Source organism: Artemia franciscana, chromosome 14 (genome assembly GCF_032884065.1).
Source record: "Artemia franciscana chromosome 14, ASM3288406v1, whole genome shotgun sequence".
Classification (NCBI taxonomy): Eukaryota; Metazoa; Arthropoda; class Branchiopoda; order Anostraca; family Artemiidae; genus Artemia; species Artemia franciscana.
This window is the reverse complement of record NC_088876.1, coordinates 2,900,648-2,914,190: the sequence shown is the minus strand read 5'-3', so window position 1 is coordinate 2,914,190 and position 13,543 is coordinate 2,900,648. Positions and strand designations below refer to the sequence as shown.

Below are 13,543 nucleotides of genomic sequence, written 5' to 3'. Positions count from 1 at the left end.
CAATAATAGAATTCAGAGCTTTGGTAATGTCATCTTTATGCTGTTGTAGGCGTTTCTCGAAATCCTGGTGAGTTCTACCTATATAGTAGTTGCCACAGTTGCATGGTATTTGATAGACCTCTCTTTGGCGAGTAACTGAGGTTTTATCTTTACCCAAATTTAGGAAATTATTGGTAAATACAACATACAGATAATTTTGTGTGCGAACTTTTTTAAGATTTGTAGTGATTTTTGGGACGTATGGTAGGTAAATTATGGTTGAGTGCTTATCGGGATTTTCACATGGTAAACTACCATTGATTTTAGGGGAGTGTCTTTTCAGTATGCAGTTGATTATATTATCTATATATATATATATATATATATATATATATATATATATATAAAAGTTGTTTGTGTGTATCTGTTGACTGACGTCATGTTTGTCGACTGTTAACTGACGTCATATTTGTCAACTGACGTCATGTTTGTCGACTGACGTCATTATAAGGATTGAGAATTATGCCTTCGTGAAGTTGTCTGTCGACTGACGTCACGTTTGTCGACTGACGAAATTACAGACCGGGACACCGGGATACAAATGACGACCGGGACACAGGGAATATAAATGACGACCGGGACACAGGGACACAACTACAACGGGGACGCCGGGGGGGGGCACAGGGGAGATATATAAATGACGACTGGGATGTCCAAGAGTCGGTAAACCTGACAATCCCGGGACACAAATGACAACCGGGACACAGGGAATATAAATGACGACCGGGACACTCAAAGAGAAATTACAGACTTACGCGTGCGGGGGGCTTGGGGGGCACGAAGCGCCACCCCAACAGCTAGTTAATAAATAAAATAGGATATCCATTTCCAAAAAGTATGTCCCTGATAAAGTTTAGTTCTGCTGTGATGTGAGAACCAGAATAAATACAGCTCTTTTAACTTATGGGGGATGGTTTGATTTAAAATGCAGATATCTTTTGGTTTATGTTTGTTTTCTGTAAATAGTAAAATTGGGTTTTACGACTGATTACGATAGCTCTTTTAAGTTTTTTGGGATGGTTGATTTGTTTCAGGAAATATGAATTTAACGCCCAATTTTCAATATATTGTACATAAATATTCAGCAGTAGCTTGGAAAGGGATGCTCCCATCAGTAATCCCATTAGGTCACACTCCTGTGTGAAATCATAAGTCCAACCACTGTTCATGTTTAAATAGGACGGGGCTGTAGAGTGAGTTCACTGTTTCTAGTGTTTTGTCTTGCATAAATAATTGTCAGTAGCTCAAGTTACAAACGTACGGAATGTTATACTTCATTAACATTAAGCTAACTTCACTTCTTGGGTGCGTTTCATTTAATTAAGAAGTGCCAACACTTTTTTTGCCATTCGCACATTATTGTTACTTTGTATGAGTCGGACACTTTTTTTTTTTGGGGGGGGGGGGTCAAACTAGGCAGTCTGTAGACAAACAATTGTCTGTAGCTCGGTAGCGGTAAAGGATTGGAACTCGGTAGTTTTTCTAACATTGAGACAGAAAATGGATGAAATGAACGGGAAATAGAGACGGTGTAGAAACATTCGTGCTCTTCAGAATAGCACAAATTATTGATTTATTCATGGTCTTGCTCTTTTGAAAGACTAGAAATCAGATTACAGTTCATGGTTAGATAGTATTGTGTAAAGGAGCGATATTGCTGTTTCTATTGTCTTTTTTGCAATGTTATTCCCCAAGTGTTGATGGACTTGTGATAAAAATATGACTAACATATGAATTAAATGATTTTTTGTTTTGTTTTGCATGACGTATTTCACACTGATCGCCTTGTTGTAACACAGTGGATCAATGCTGTTCTCGACAATATTGGGCCCGGGCTTTGATCCCCGCCGCAGCAAGGCTAGTCGACAGGCTTGCTACTTGCCCCTGTAAAAATACCCAGCAATTGATACGTCGAATCAACGCCGTATGCGCCAGCAATGGCTCTGGAGGGCTGTTAATCTTGTTTTTTGCATTTTACATTATTCAGAGCAACAATTAAGACTAATGAAGAATATAGATTGAAATTTTTAGATTGTTAGATTAAATTAAGTTTTAGCGTCAATTTGAGTGGGGAAAAGAATGGCATTTGCCTTTCCAACCCTATATTGTGAAAGATACCCGTTTTTGAGGGTATTTTCAGTGGAAAGTGCCTTTTTTTGATACATTCATTGAAAAAAAAAAATTAAAAAAGAAAGACGAATTTGCCTCGCCCCCATTTTGAAAATATGATTAGATAAGAAAGGTGTATATATAGTATTTGGTGTAGGTAGTATTTCCTACATTGCCTTTGCACAGCACAATTTTGAAAGATTTTCAAGGAGGCTAATAAATATAAATTCCGTTTAGAATAAGCCAAATTTACAGATTGTAATATAAGCCCTTGGACCCAAAATTCAGCATAAATCCGCAAATATAAAATGGCCGATCAAAAAATAACTCCCAAAATTCAAATCTTATAACTTAAAGGACCAGAAGGTCCAGAAACATAATTATTTTTAGCGTTGCCCAGATAATTGATGCAAGAAGAAGAAGAATATTTTTAGAAGAAGAAGAAGAAGAAAAATATAATTGATACAAGAAGAAGATATAATTGATAAAAGAAGTACAGCAATTGCTGTACTTCTTTGCGTGATCAGAAACACAACGCTATGTTCCAATTTAGATATTATCCCCTTTTCTATCTTAACTGTTATGAGTTTAAGATGTATTACAAAATGTAATATTTGCAAAAGCGGCAGTACTGAGCGACTGGTTCGGGGTTATTGAGACCCCAAGGTCGGAGTTCGTCGAAAGGTTCGGGACTCTTCACTTTGGGTATGACGCCAACGTACGCTCTCTTACAAGCCCTAGGGAATCCCTGCTCTTGGAAACACTGGTTATTAATGGAGGAGAGTGACTTGGCAAGGAAAATAGCGAATTCATGTAACAACTTTAAAGGAAGCTAATCAGGGTAGGACACACAGTTCCTATTCAGCTTCTTAAGTTCCTTGTAAACGGCAAACTCGGAAATTTCTCCTATATTATCAATCTCTGCCTCAGTAATGAGAGACTTGATTTCTGAACTGATGATTGACAGAAAGGTGGTACCCAACAAAAAAGGAGTTCACTTCCGTAGCCGATAATAAGATACCATACTTATTCAATACCCTTAAGTCATTGGGTGTCGTTTTGCTAGCAATTCTTTTTACTTACGAATGCCATTTGTGTGGATCTGTTGTAAGTAGGAGCATAATCTTGTCCTTCACATATTGTCCCTTCGCTCGCCTGTTCAGTTTGACAATATAGTTCAGTAACTTGGCTGAAACAACTGAATCGCCGTTGCTGTGAAGGTGGCAGCGAGTCTTAATTAAGTCCTTGAGGTCGCTTGTGATCCATGGTTTAGCAGGTTTATCAGTATCTGTAACGGTAGTGACTTTATTCGGGAAACAAGCATAGAACTTCTCCTTAAGTACTCCGAACGTAGAAATTGCATCTCTTGTTTGTGGTCGTATAGCAGTTTTGACTCGTTTGGTTTTGGGGTTGCTGAATTTGCTTCCCAGAAAATTATGAAATAATCGGAATTCTGAAGGGGTCCTGAGGACTGCGGTGCATCATAGAAGTCTTAGAGGTTCATTAAGATCAATTCAAGTATGCTGCCACTCTGATGGATGGGTATTGCGACAAATTGCCGCAAACCCAAGACACTGGAAACCCACTGTTTGTTTGTTTGGCTAAAGTCACCAGCAATCACAAAGGCAGGAGAGGCATACTTTTGGCGGGTTTTATCTACGAAAAACTGTATGTGCTCAAGAGTATTAAATTAGCCAGTGTAGTCTTTAATGCTCATCTCTTTTTTGAGTCTACCTACACGTTTCCCGCAATGAAAGCGTTTGATAGTTGTGGCTATGATAGAGCCATCTGGTGGCGCTTTTAGAAGTCTAAATTGCATTAGCTGCAAAGTGTAGATGGCGCCACCATCAAGCAAGGTGAATAAGGTTCAAAATGGGTGATCTACTCATATTTAATTTCCATGACAGTAAGACTAAACAAGATCAGGAACACTAAGTCTTTGGTTACTTACACCATCACTGCAGGAAACTCGGAAAAAAACAGCACAAAACAAGCTAAACTTAGATAACAAGGGTTAGCTATTTCCTGTGAGCATAGCGGTCATAGCGCCATCTATTTTGCCATTGGGTAGATGTATAAAAATAAACACGTGTTTATAAAATACGTATTATATTTAATACGTTTATATTTTTATATGTGTTTATAAAAATAAAACACGGGAATTTAGCAATGAGAAAGATGTTAAACATAGCAGTGAAGCCTTGGCAGCAAATGACTATACTGAACGTATTACATGTGTAATTGCATGTGTTTGCGTGCGGTGTCACTTTTGGTTGAACATTGAAGTAAAATTAGCTCAGTATCAGTTCGCAGTCTGAGTCCAAACGTAGAAACGACAAAAAACAACACATATTCCTTGAAAACGAAGTATGTCACCCACTAAAAATTGAAGGAGTTCAGTAAAATAGGACTGCACAAATCGATTGTCCAAAATTTTTAAAAGTAAGCTATATACAACAAGTGGTAAAAAGCAAGGGTGGTGGTGAGGACGAGGTGGAGCGAAGAACAACTCCATGAATGTCTAAGGCTACAATTTGTATCCTTTTTAAATTTTTATTGCTTTTTTAGAAAATCAACCGCAAGCTCCATCTCTTGAAGTTTAATTTCTCTTTAAGGTCAATTTTTATGTCTCTAATGATTTTTGTTTTTGTAGAAAATCAACCGCAAGCTCCATCTTTCCAAGATTAAGCACAGTGAATTCAATGAGTCTGGCCAACTAACAGCATTCTTCCTGAGCTCAGCTGCCTGGGGCATCAACATTCTTGTTAGGTAGTCGTCTCTTTTCTTTAGCCTAGTTGATAATTTTTGTTCATCCTTTGCTATAGGGAGAACTGCTATAGGGAGACCGAACAAGATGTGGTTTACCTGTTTTGTAAGTTATCAGGTAGACAATAACGGAGGGATCCCCTGTCCCCATATAGGTCGGATCCGGTACGAATATAAGAGCCTAGCAATTTTTTCGTTCAAGCTTGGCCGGTGGATTGCTGATGACGTGAATCTAGGAGCTCCATCTCCTCTTGTCACCAATCGAGGTCCTTTGAAATCTTAACCAGATTATAAAAATCGACATGGCCGAGTTACCGACACGCGCATGTTTCTTCAAAAAACATCTTGACGACAACAAATCTAACTTCTTAACGCTATCAAAAACATTATAGGATGGAGAATAATTACATAAATAGCTATGTTATTTTATTGTTATTATTTTTATTATTAATATTACTTTTATAATAAAACTATTTTTTAGTTTTTCTATTCACTCTGAATGATCAGTTTGGCTATTCAACTCTAAGGTATAAGATTTTTTTTCTGGAAATAGCTATCATAACCCCAGATGCGCTGAATCCGCACAAGAGTGAAAATTGTGCCCAGTGTTTGAAAATGGTGATTTGTGTTTTACAAAATAAATTTTGATAATTTTGAATAATTTTGAAAATGAATAATGGGCCCATTATCGTTGAGAAAGTAGAGGATGATAATCGGATGGCAGTGCCGTTTAGAAGGAATGCCTAAAAGGCGCGCTGTATATCAAGTTTTTTTTTAGCAACTTCAACCTGGAAGACCCAACAAGAGACGGCTCGAAAACACTGATGACCCAAGCAGAGATGACTTGACAAGCTTTAGCCCCAGCTCCTCCTGTCACCAACCGAGGTTCAACAGAACCAAGAGGAACTAAAAATTCTGAAGGTCTGGACCTTTTGGGCTAGGGTAAAAGATCAAACAGAGTTGGTAGATGTAAAGGAGCTGACAATTGGACCTGTTGGGTTAGAGTGAAAGATCAAACAGAGCTGGTAGATGTAATGGACCTGTTGGGCTAGGGTAAAAGATCAAACAGAGTTGGTAGATGTAAAGGAGCTGACAATTGGACCTGTTGGGTTAGAGTGAAAGATCAAACAGAGCTGGTAGATGTAATGGACCTACTGGGCTAGGGTAAAAGATCAAACAGAGTTGGGAGATGTAATGGACCTGTTGGGCTAGGGTAAAAGATCAAACAGAGTTGGTAGATGTAAAGGAGCTGACAATTGGACCTGTTGGGTTAGAGTGAAAGATCAAACAGAGCTGGTAGATGTAATGGACCTACTGGGCTAGGGTAAAAGATCAAACAGAGTTGGCAGATGTAATGGACCTGTTGGGCTAGGGTAAAAGATCAAACAGAGTTGGTAGATGTAATGGACCTGTTGGGCTAGGATAAAGATCAAACAGAGTTAGTAGATGTAAAGGAGCTGACAATTGGACCTGTTGGGTTAGAGTGAAAGATCAAACAGAGCTGGTAGATGTAATGGACCTACTGGGCTAGGGTAAAAGATTAAACAGAGCTGGTGGATGTAATGGACCTGTTGGGCAAGGGTAAAAGATCAAACAGAGTTGGTAGATGTAATGGACCTGTTGGGCTAGGGTAAAAGATCAAACAGAGTTGGTAGATGTAACAGACCTGTTGGGCTAGGGTAAAAGATCAAACAGAGTTGGTAGATGTAACGGAGCTGACAATTAGACCTGTTGGGTTAGAGTGAAAGATCAAACAGAGCTGGTAGATGTAATGGACCTGTTGGGCTAGGGTAAAAGATCAAACAGAGTTGGTAGATGTAATGGACCTGTTGGGCTAGGGTAAAAGATCAAACAGAGTTGGTAGATGTAACAGACCTGTTGGGCTAGGGTAAAAGATCAAACAGAGTTGGTAGATGTAACGGAGCTGACAATTAGACCTGTTGGGTTAGAGTGAAAGATCAAACAGAGCTGGTAGATGTAATGGACCTGTTGGGCTAGGGTAAAAGATCAAACAGAGTTGGTAGATGTAATGGACCTGTTGGGCTAGGGTAAAAGATCAAACACAGTTGGTAGATGTAACGGAGCTGACAATTGGACCTGTTGGGCTAGATTGAAAGATCAAACAGAGCTGGTAGATGTAATGGACCTATTGGGCTAGAGTAAAAGATCTAACAGAGTTGGTAGATGTTATGGACTTGTTGGGCTAGGGTAAAAGATCAAACAGAGTTGGCAGATGTAATGGAGCTGACGGTGGTCCTTAAATCACCAAGGCTAATGAATAATGTAATATGTTGCTTATATTGTGTTTTTGGAGTTTTTCACTCTAAATGTGATATTTATATCTTTCTTCTTGGCTTTTATAAGAAAAAGTGAAAAAATTAAAATATCTCTTAAAATTTCTTAACTATCCCTAAATAAATAAGTAATGTATAAACAATAATGTAATATAGCAAAAATACAGATAATGATAATACTAATTAAGTGTAATAATAAATAATAACTAAATAACATCTGGTAAATACATTAAATATTTGCATTCACAATGATAGTGAACTTATAAAGAAATTAAATAAAAAGGACAAGTTTTTTTAACTGAAAGTCAGGAGTGACATTAAAACTTTAAACGAACAGAAATTATTCCGTATATGAAAGGGGCTGTCCCCTCCTCAAGGTCCCTCTCTTTATCGCTAAAATAATTGTTTTAAAAAGTAGAGTTGTGATAAAGAATCAATCTTCGCCGTAAAGAGCGTGGCGTTGAGGAGGGGACAGCCCCATTCATATATGGAATAATTACTATTCGTTTTCAGTTCTAGTGTCGCTCCTTACTTTCAGTTAAAAAAAACTTGTTTCTTATATTTCTGAACGTTTTTGAATTAATGTAAATTTTGATTTTGGCTCACCGTGCATGAATAATTAAAACGAATTTTGTATATTAATTTTACTTTTTTTTACCTAAACGGTTTTCTATAAATTTTGAGCGGACGATTTTGAGAAAAAAGGCTGGGTAGGGGGCCTAGTTGCTCTCTAATTTTTTGGTTACTTAAAAGGCTGCTAGAACTTTTAATTTTATTTGCGAACGTTTTTATTAGTAATAAATATACATAATTTACGAATTTACGTAACGAACTTCTATATTCGTATGTTTTTATTACGTGTATGAGGGGGCTCACCCTCTCGTCAATACCTCGCTCTTTACGCTAAAATTAACGAATTTTGTTCCAACTCTTTAAGAATGAGCCCTGAATCACAAATCCCGTTTAATTAAAGTAAACGGCTCTTTTGAAATTACTAAAAAATACTTTAGCATAAAGAGCAAGGTATTGAGGAGGGGACGAACCCCTTCCTATACATAATTATTTTTGTCTTTTTTAAGTCTTAATTTTTCTCCTTACTTTCATCTGAAAAAGACATGTTTTTTTTATTTAATTTCTCGTTGTGTTTTTAAATAATGCCGAAAAATGACCCCCCCCCCACACACACACCAGAAAAAAAATCTTCCCTGAAAACGTCTGTATACTTACTAATAATCAATACCACATGTAAACAATGGGCAAAGTTCATAAATTGCAGCCCTTCCCCTGGGGACTGTGGAGGATTAAGTAGTCGTCTAGACATAGTTATTAGATAGTTATTTCGTATTATGCTGAACAAAATGGCTATTATTTAAAATCCGCATAAAAATTAAGTTCTTTTGATGTATCTGTTGGTATCAAAATTCCGTTTTTAGAGTTTCGGTTACTATTGAGCCAGGTCGCTCCTTACTTATAGTTCGTTACCACGAACTGTTTGAAAAGCAATCGAAGCTAATTTTTTTCTGCCTAATTTTTGTCTTCGCCCTGGTATCATATATTTCTTTCTTAATCTCTATTTTTCTGTATATTTTCGTCTTATATATATATAGGGTGCTATACATGAAGCATTGTAAGTGAAAAGTTAGTTTTTATTTTCTTTCCACATTAGAGGCGAAGGCTGTGTTCGTATTACAATTTTGTTAGTTTTATATTTTGAAGGCTGATCTTATTATAATTTTCTATAAAAGGTTACGTATTTAGAATCCATTCGGGAAATAAAGGAGATATCGTCTGACTTTTTCAGAATACACTATTTAGTATTCAAATTCGGTGAAGGTACGCTTAGTAAAAAACAAATGCAAGAGATGAAGAATGGTAAAGACCGTTCACTTCCAGTATAGGTAGCACCAACCCTCTTGCTAGGGCTCGATGGATTTTTTGAGATCCATCCACCATCCAGGGATGGCGGATCCACCATCCAGGATCTCAAACACCCCATCAGGGATGTTTGAGATCTAGAAAGAAAAATAATTAGTTTTTCTATGACAAGGTTTTCGGAAGCTGCTCTTCTTTTGTATAAATACCTAAAAGAAACAGAGCAGAATTAAAATACAACTTCCTTTTCCTTCCTCTCTTTCTCATTTCTTCTTCTCTCTCTTGCCCTCTCTTTCCCTTTTTCTTTAGTTTTTTCTCTTTTTCTCTCTCTCGCCCTCTCTTTCCTTTTTTCTCTCTTTTTCTCTCTCTCACGCTTTTTCATATTGCTTATCTTTCTAGTGAGCCATGGGGACTGGATATATCAAGCATATGGAAAGGTTATCCCCACACTTTCCTGCCTTTTATTTTGAAATTTTTCTACATAATTCAGATCGCCTACTGGCTACACTGGGTTCCCGAATTTTATTTTCAGAGAATAAAGCCTATAGAATACTCAAGACGACTTGGCTATATTATCCCCTATTTTTTTGCTGTCACTTTGCTCTACGTCTTAAAGTAAGTTTTTTTCTTTTTTCTCTACTTGTTCTTCTTTTAAATTACCTTTTTGTTATTATTATTATTCTTTAGTATCATGTATAGCTTTTTCATTTTATGTATTTTTGTTATATTATTTTATTATTGTAATTTATTATTACTTGAGACAAATTGGTAATTAGTGTGTGTATCGGTTGGTAGCCTAGACAAAAGCTAAGAACTCTCCTAAGACAACATTGCTTCATGAGCTAAGAAACGATTAAAACTTTCACTATATTATTAGCAAAGGCGGTGGTAATTCAAAACGTATCTGAAGCTGTTATCTTTTGTGATTTATCTCGCTGAAGCTCCTCAAGTAGGATCCCTATACCCATTCAAGCTCCCCTGGTAGGGTCCCGGAACTCGCATCTCCGACAATAATTTGATATTACACGTTTTGTTCGGTCTATGCTGAAATACAAAACAAGACAGAAAATATTCCTCATGTAGCGATAATACATGAATTTTAAATATGAATCTGCTATTATAATATTATATCTACTATTATGATATGCATGTACTGTTATTATACAAGATGAATTTTAGATATTCTACTAAATACTCTATACTCATCCACAGTTCATATACTATTGTTATAGTAGATGTATTTAAATGCTCTATACATTGAGGTTTCGTTAATGGATGCCTGTAACACGCCACAGGGAGAAGAGCGTTAATCAATTATCGTCAGGGAGAGGAGGGGAAAGTCTTTTGTGTTTGTATTTGGCATATAAAATATATTGATTGCTTATTGTAGTAAATATATTGATTGCTTATTGTAGTAAAGTAATTATAATATTGGCTTCTAAAAACACCGATTTAGAATTCAAGGAGTGAAAAGTTTCCTCGTATTTGGCCGTTAAGGCCGTTAAAAGGGCCGTTAAGGCCTATCCAGGGGGGGATACCGATTTCGACCCTCCCTCCGAAATTTTTTTTCCGATGCGTAAAAAAATATGCATATATATATATATAAGTTTTTGATGTGTTTGCTAAGAAAAATTGCGTAAAAACGTCCCCCCCCTTCCTCGAACAAAAATCCTGGATATGGCATTGATTGAAGCATTAATTTTTATTTTTGGAAATGCTAAATAATCTCATTAATGCAAAATCAAATTCAATAGAAGGCTTTGATTCTAAAAGTTAAACAATTAAGAACGTAGAGCTAAAAGATTTGGCTACTGACTGGCTCCTTTCCTTGTAAATACTTTATCCCTGCTAAAAATCAAGAAAACTTTGTTTTTCATTCTTCTTCTATTTTATCTTAGTATTTTAATATTTCTTTTATCACCAACTTTTTTTTCTCACAAGTTTTAATTCAGTTTGACTCTTCATTTTGATTATTGAATTCTGATTATTCGATCTATTCAGGTATTCAATTTAGAGGCTTTAAGTACATAAAAATCTAAAGAGTATGTCTTTTTATTTTGTTGTCTTATTATTACTATTTTCACTGTTATATCTATAATAAAATGATATCCAGTTTGACTGTTTACTTTAATTATTAAGTATTTTTGAATTTTGACTATTCAATTTTTTCAATTATTAAATTTAAATGATTTGAATACCCATAAATCTAAAGAATAGAGCTTTTTATTTTATTATATTACTATTATTATTGTCACTATAATTTTTTCAATAAACTGATATTCAGTTTGACTGTTCAGTTTTTTCAATTGTAAACTGATATTCAGTTTGACTGTTTGCTTTAGTTATTAAGTTTTGTTTAATTTTGACTGTTCAATTTTTTAAATTGTTCAATTTAGATGCTTTAAATACCTATAAATCTAAAGAATAGAGCTTTTTATCTTATTATTACTATTATCACTATTATTTTTGTAATAAGCTGATATTCAGTTTGACTGTTCGCTTTAATTATTAAGTTTTGTTCAATTTTGACTTCAATTTTTTCAATTATTTAATTTAAATGATTTAAATAACTATAAATCTAAAGAATAGACCTTTGTATTTTGTTATCTTTTTAGTGTATTATCTTATTATCACTATTATTTTTGTAATAAACTGATATTCAGTTTGAATGTCCACTTTAATTATTAAGTTTTGTTTAATTCTGACTATTCAGTCTTTTCAGTTATTTAATTTCAATCCTTTAAATACGTATAAATCCAAAGAATAGAGCTCATCCATTTGACTACTGAACTACTCATTTCCTTAGAAATACTTCCTCCTTTCTAATAATCAAATAATTTTGGTTAATCATTCATTTTCTTTTTTTATTTTATTATCAGTATGATCACTAAAGCTAAAGAGAAGAGTTCAATTGATTTGGCTCCTGAAAGTTCCCTTTCTTTATTTTGTTCTTAGTGCGTTTCTAAAATTTGAACCTTTTATCTTCTTTCTGTTTTATTATTTTTGTAATAGAATTGTTAGTCGATTTTCATCATTTAATTTGTTTAATTAATCTGTTTCAATGCTCTAAAACCTCCATAATTATAAAAAATAGAGCTCAATGGATAAAGTTTTTAAACGGATCCTTTTTTTGTAATTTTTGCTTTATAAGTGCTTCTTCGATAAAATTCAATTACATTTTCATTTTTTATTTTAACTTATTCTCGTCAAAATAATGAAAATAAGGTTTAATTTATTCAATTAATCAATTTAAGCACCCTTACATGCTTTTTAATATACAGAGTAAATATGGACGCATTTGGCTTCTAAATGGCTCCCCTTTTTATAGTCTCTTCCTTATAAGTGTTTTTTTAATTGAGTTATTCAATCTTCTGCTATTTAATTAAGTTTTTGATATTACTGAAGTGAATCATTATTCAGTTTGATTATTGAATTTTCATTATTTACTTTCAATGCTTTGAAATGTCTGAAAATATAAATATTAGAGCTCAATGGGCTGAGTTCTGAGTGGCTCCTTTCTTTCTAATCTCTCCTTTATTAATTAATTAATTTTTTTGATCCACTAACGTCATAATAAAGCGGAGATAAGTTCTGAGTGACTCCTTTCTTTCTAATCTCTCCTTTATTAATTAATTAATTTTTTTTGACCCACTAACGTCATAATAAAGTGGAGATAAGTTCTGAGTGGCCCCTTTCTTTCTAATCTCTCCTCTATTAATTAATTTTTTTTTACCCACTAGCGTCATAATAAAGTGGAGTTAAGTTCTGAGTCTAGCCAATGCCTTACGAGAATGTCGGCCACGATTTTTATTATTTTACCATATTACCAATTCTACCCAATATATTACCATATACAGGGTGACCCAAAAAATCCGTACCCATATTTTATTCGATAAAATATCCATTTTTTAACAAATATCCTTTCTGTTGCAGGACATGAAAGGTTAACCTTTGGATGATCGTTTGCAGCTATAGTTCGTCTGCAACCAGAGTGTACAAATTCAGTTTCAAAAACTTGTTCCATTGTCGCAACTTATTTTGCGACCTATTTTGGACGAATGTCTCCAAAATAGTTGTGGACTTATGTTCTAAAGCCACAGGGGGAACTTATTCAGGCTGGAAAAAGAGGAAAATAATGCTGTAGTGAGGGACTCAGTAGGATGCAACCCTAGGAAATCAGTGCATAGACGCAGCGAAGAACTCGGAATGACAAGGGAATGCAAGGACAGAAGAAAAAATTGCTGCAGTAAGGGACTCGTAGGACGCAGCCCTAGAAAATCAGTGCGTAGACACAGCCAAGAACTCGGAATGACAAGGGAGTCACTGTGGCGTGTTCTTTAATTGGACAGTGTAGTCCCTCACTATGGCAATGTTTTCTTCTTTCCTTACACTCTCTTTCCTGCCTGAAAAAGTTCCCCCTGTTGCTTAAAAAATAAGTCTACTACAGTCCCATGCTCACTGAA

At 35.2% G+C, this 13,543-nt stretch overlaps 1 protein-coding gene across 4 annotated transcripts in view; it reads left to right on the top strand.

Moving 5' to 3' along the window:
- Positions 1–13,543, top strand: part of LOC136035183 (translocating chain-associated membrane protein 1-like 1) — a 52,033-nt gene that overhangs the window by 17,430 nt on the left and 21,060 nt on the right. For 3 of the 4 annotated variants that reach the window (XR_010619357.1, XM_065716754.1, XM_065716755.1), the window contains exons 4-5: positions 4,802–4,920; positions 9,480–9,695. Coding sequence is in view for 3 of the 4 variants with exons in the window: in XM_065716754.1 (XP_065572826.1) it covers positions 4,802–4,920; positions 9,480–9,695 (335 nt within the window). In the remaining variant the exon portion in view is untranslated. The remainder of the gene's footprint in view (positions 1–4,801; positions 4,921–9,479; positions 9,696–13,543) is intronic. The other variant, XM_065716756.1, reaches the window with a different exon arrangement.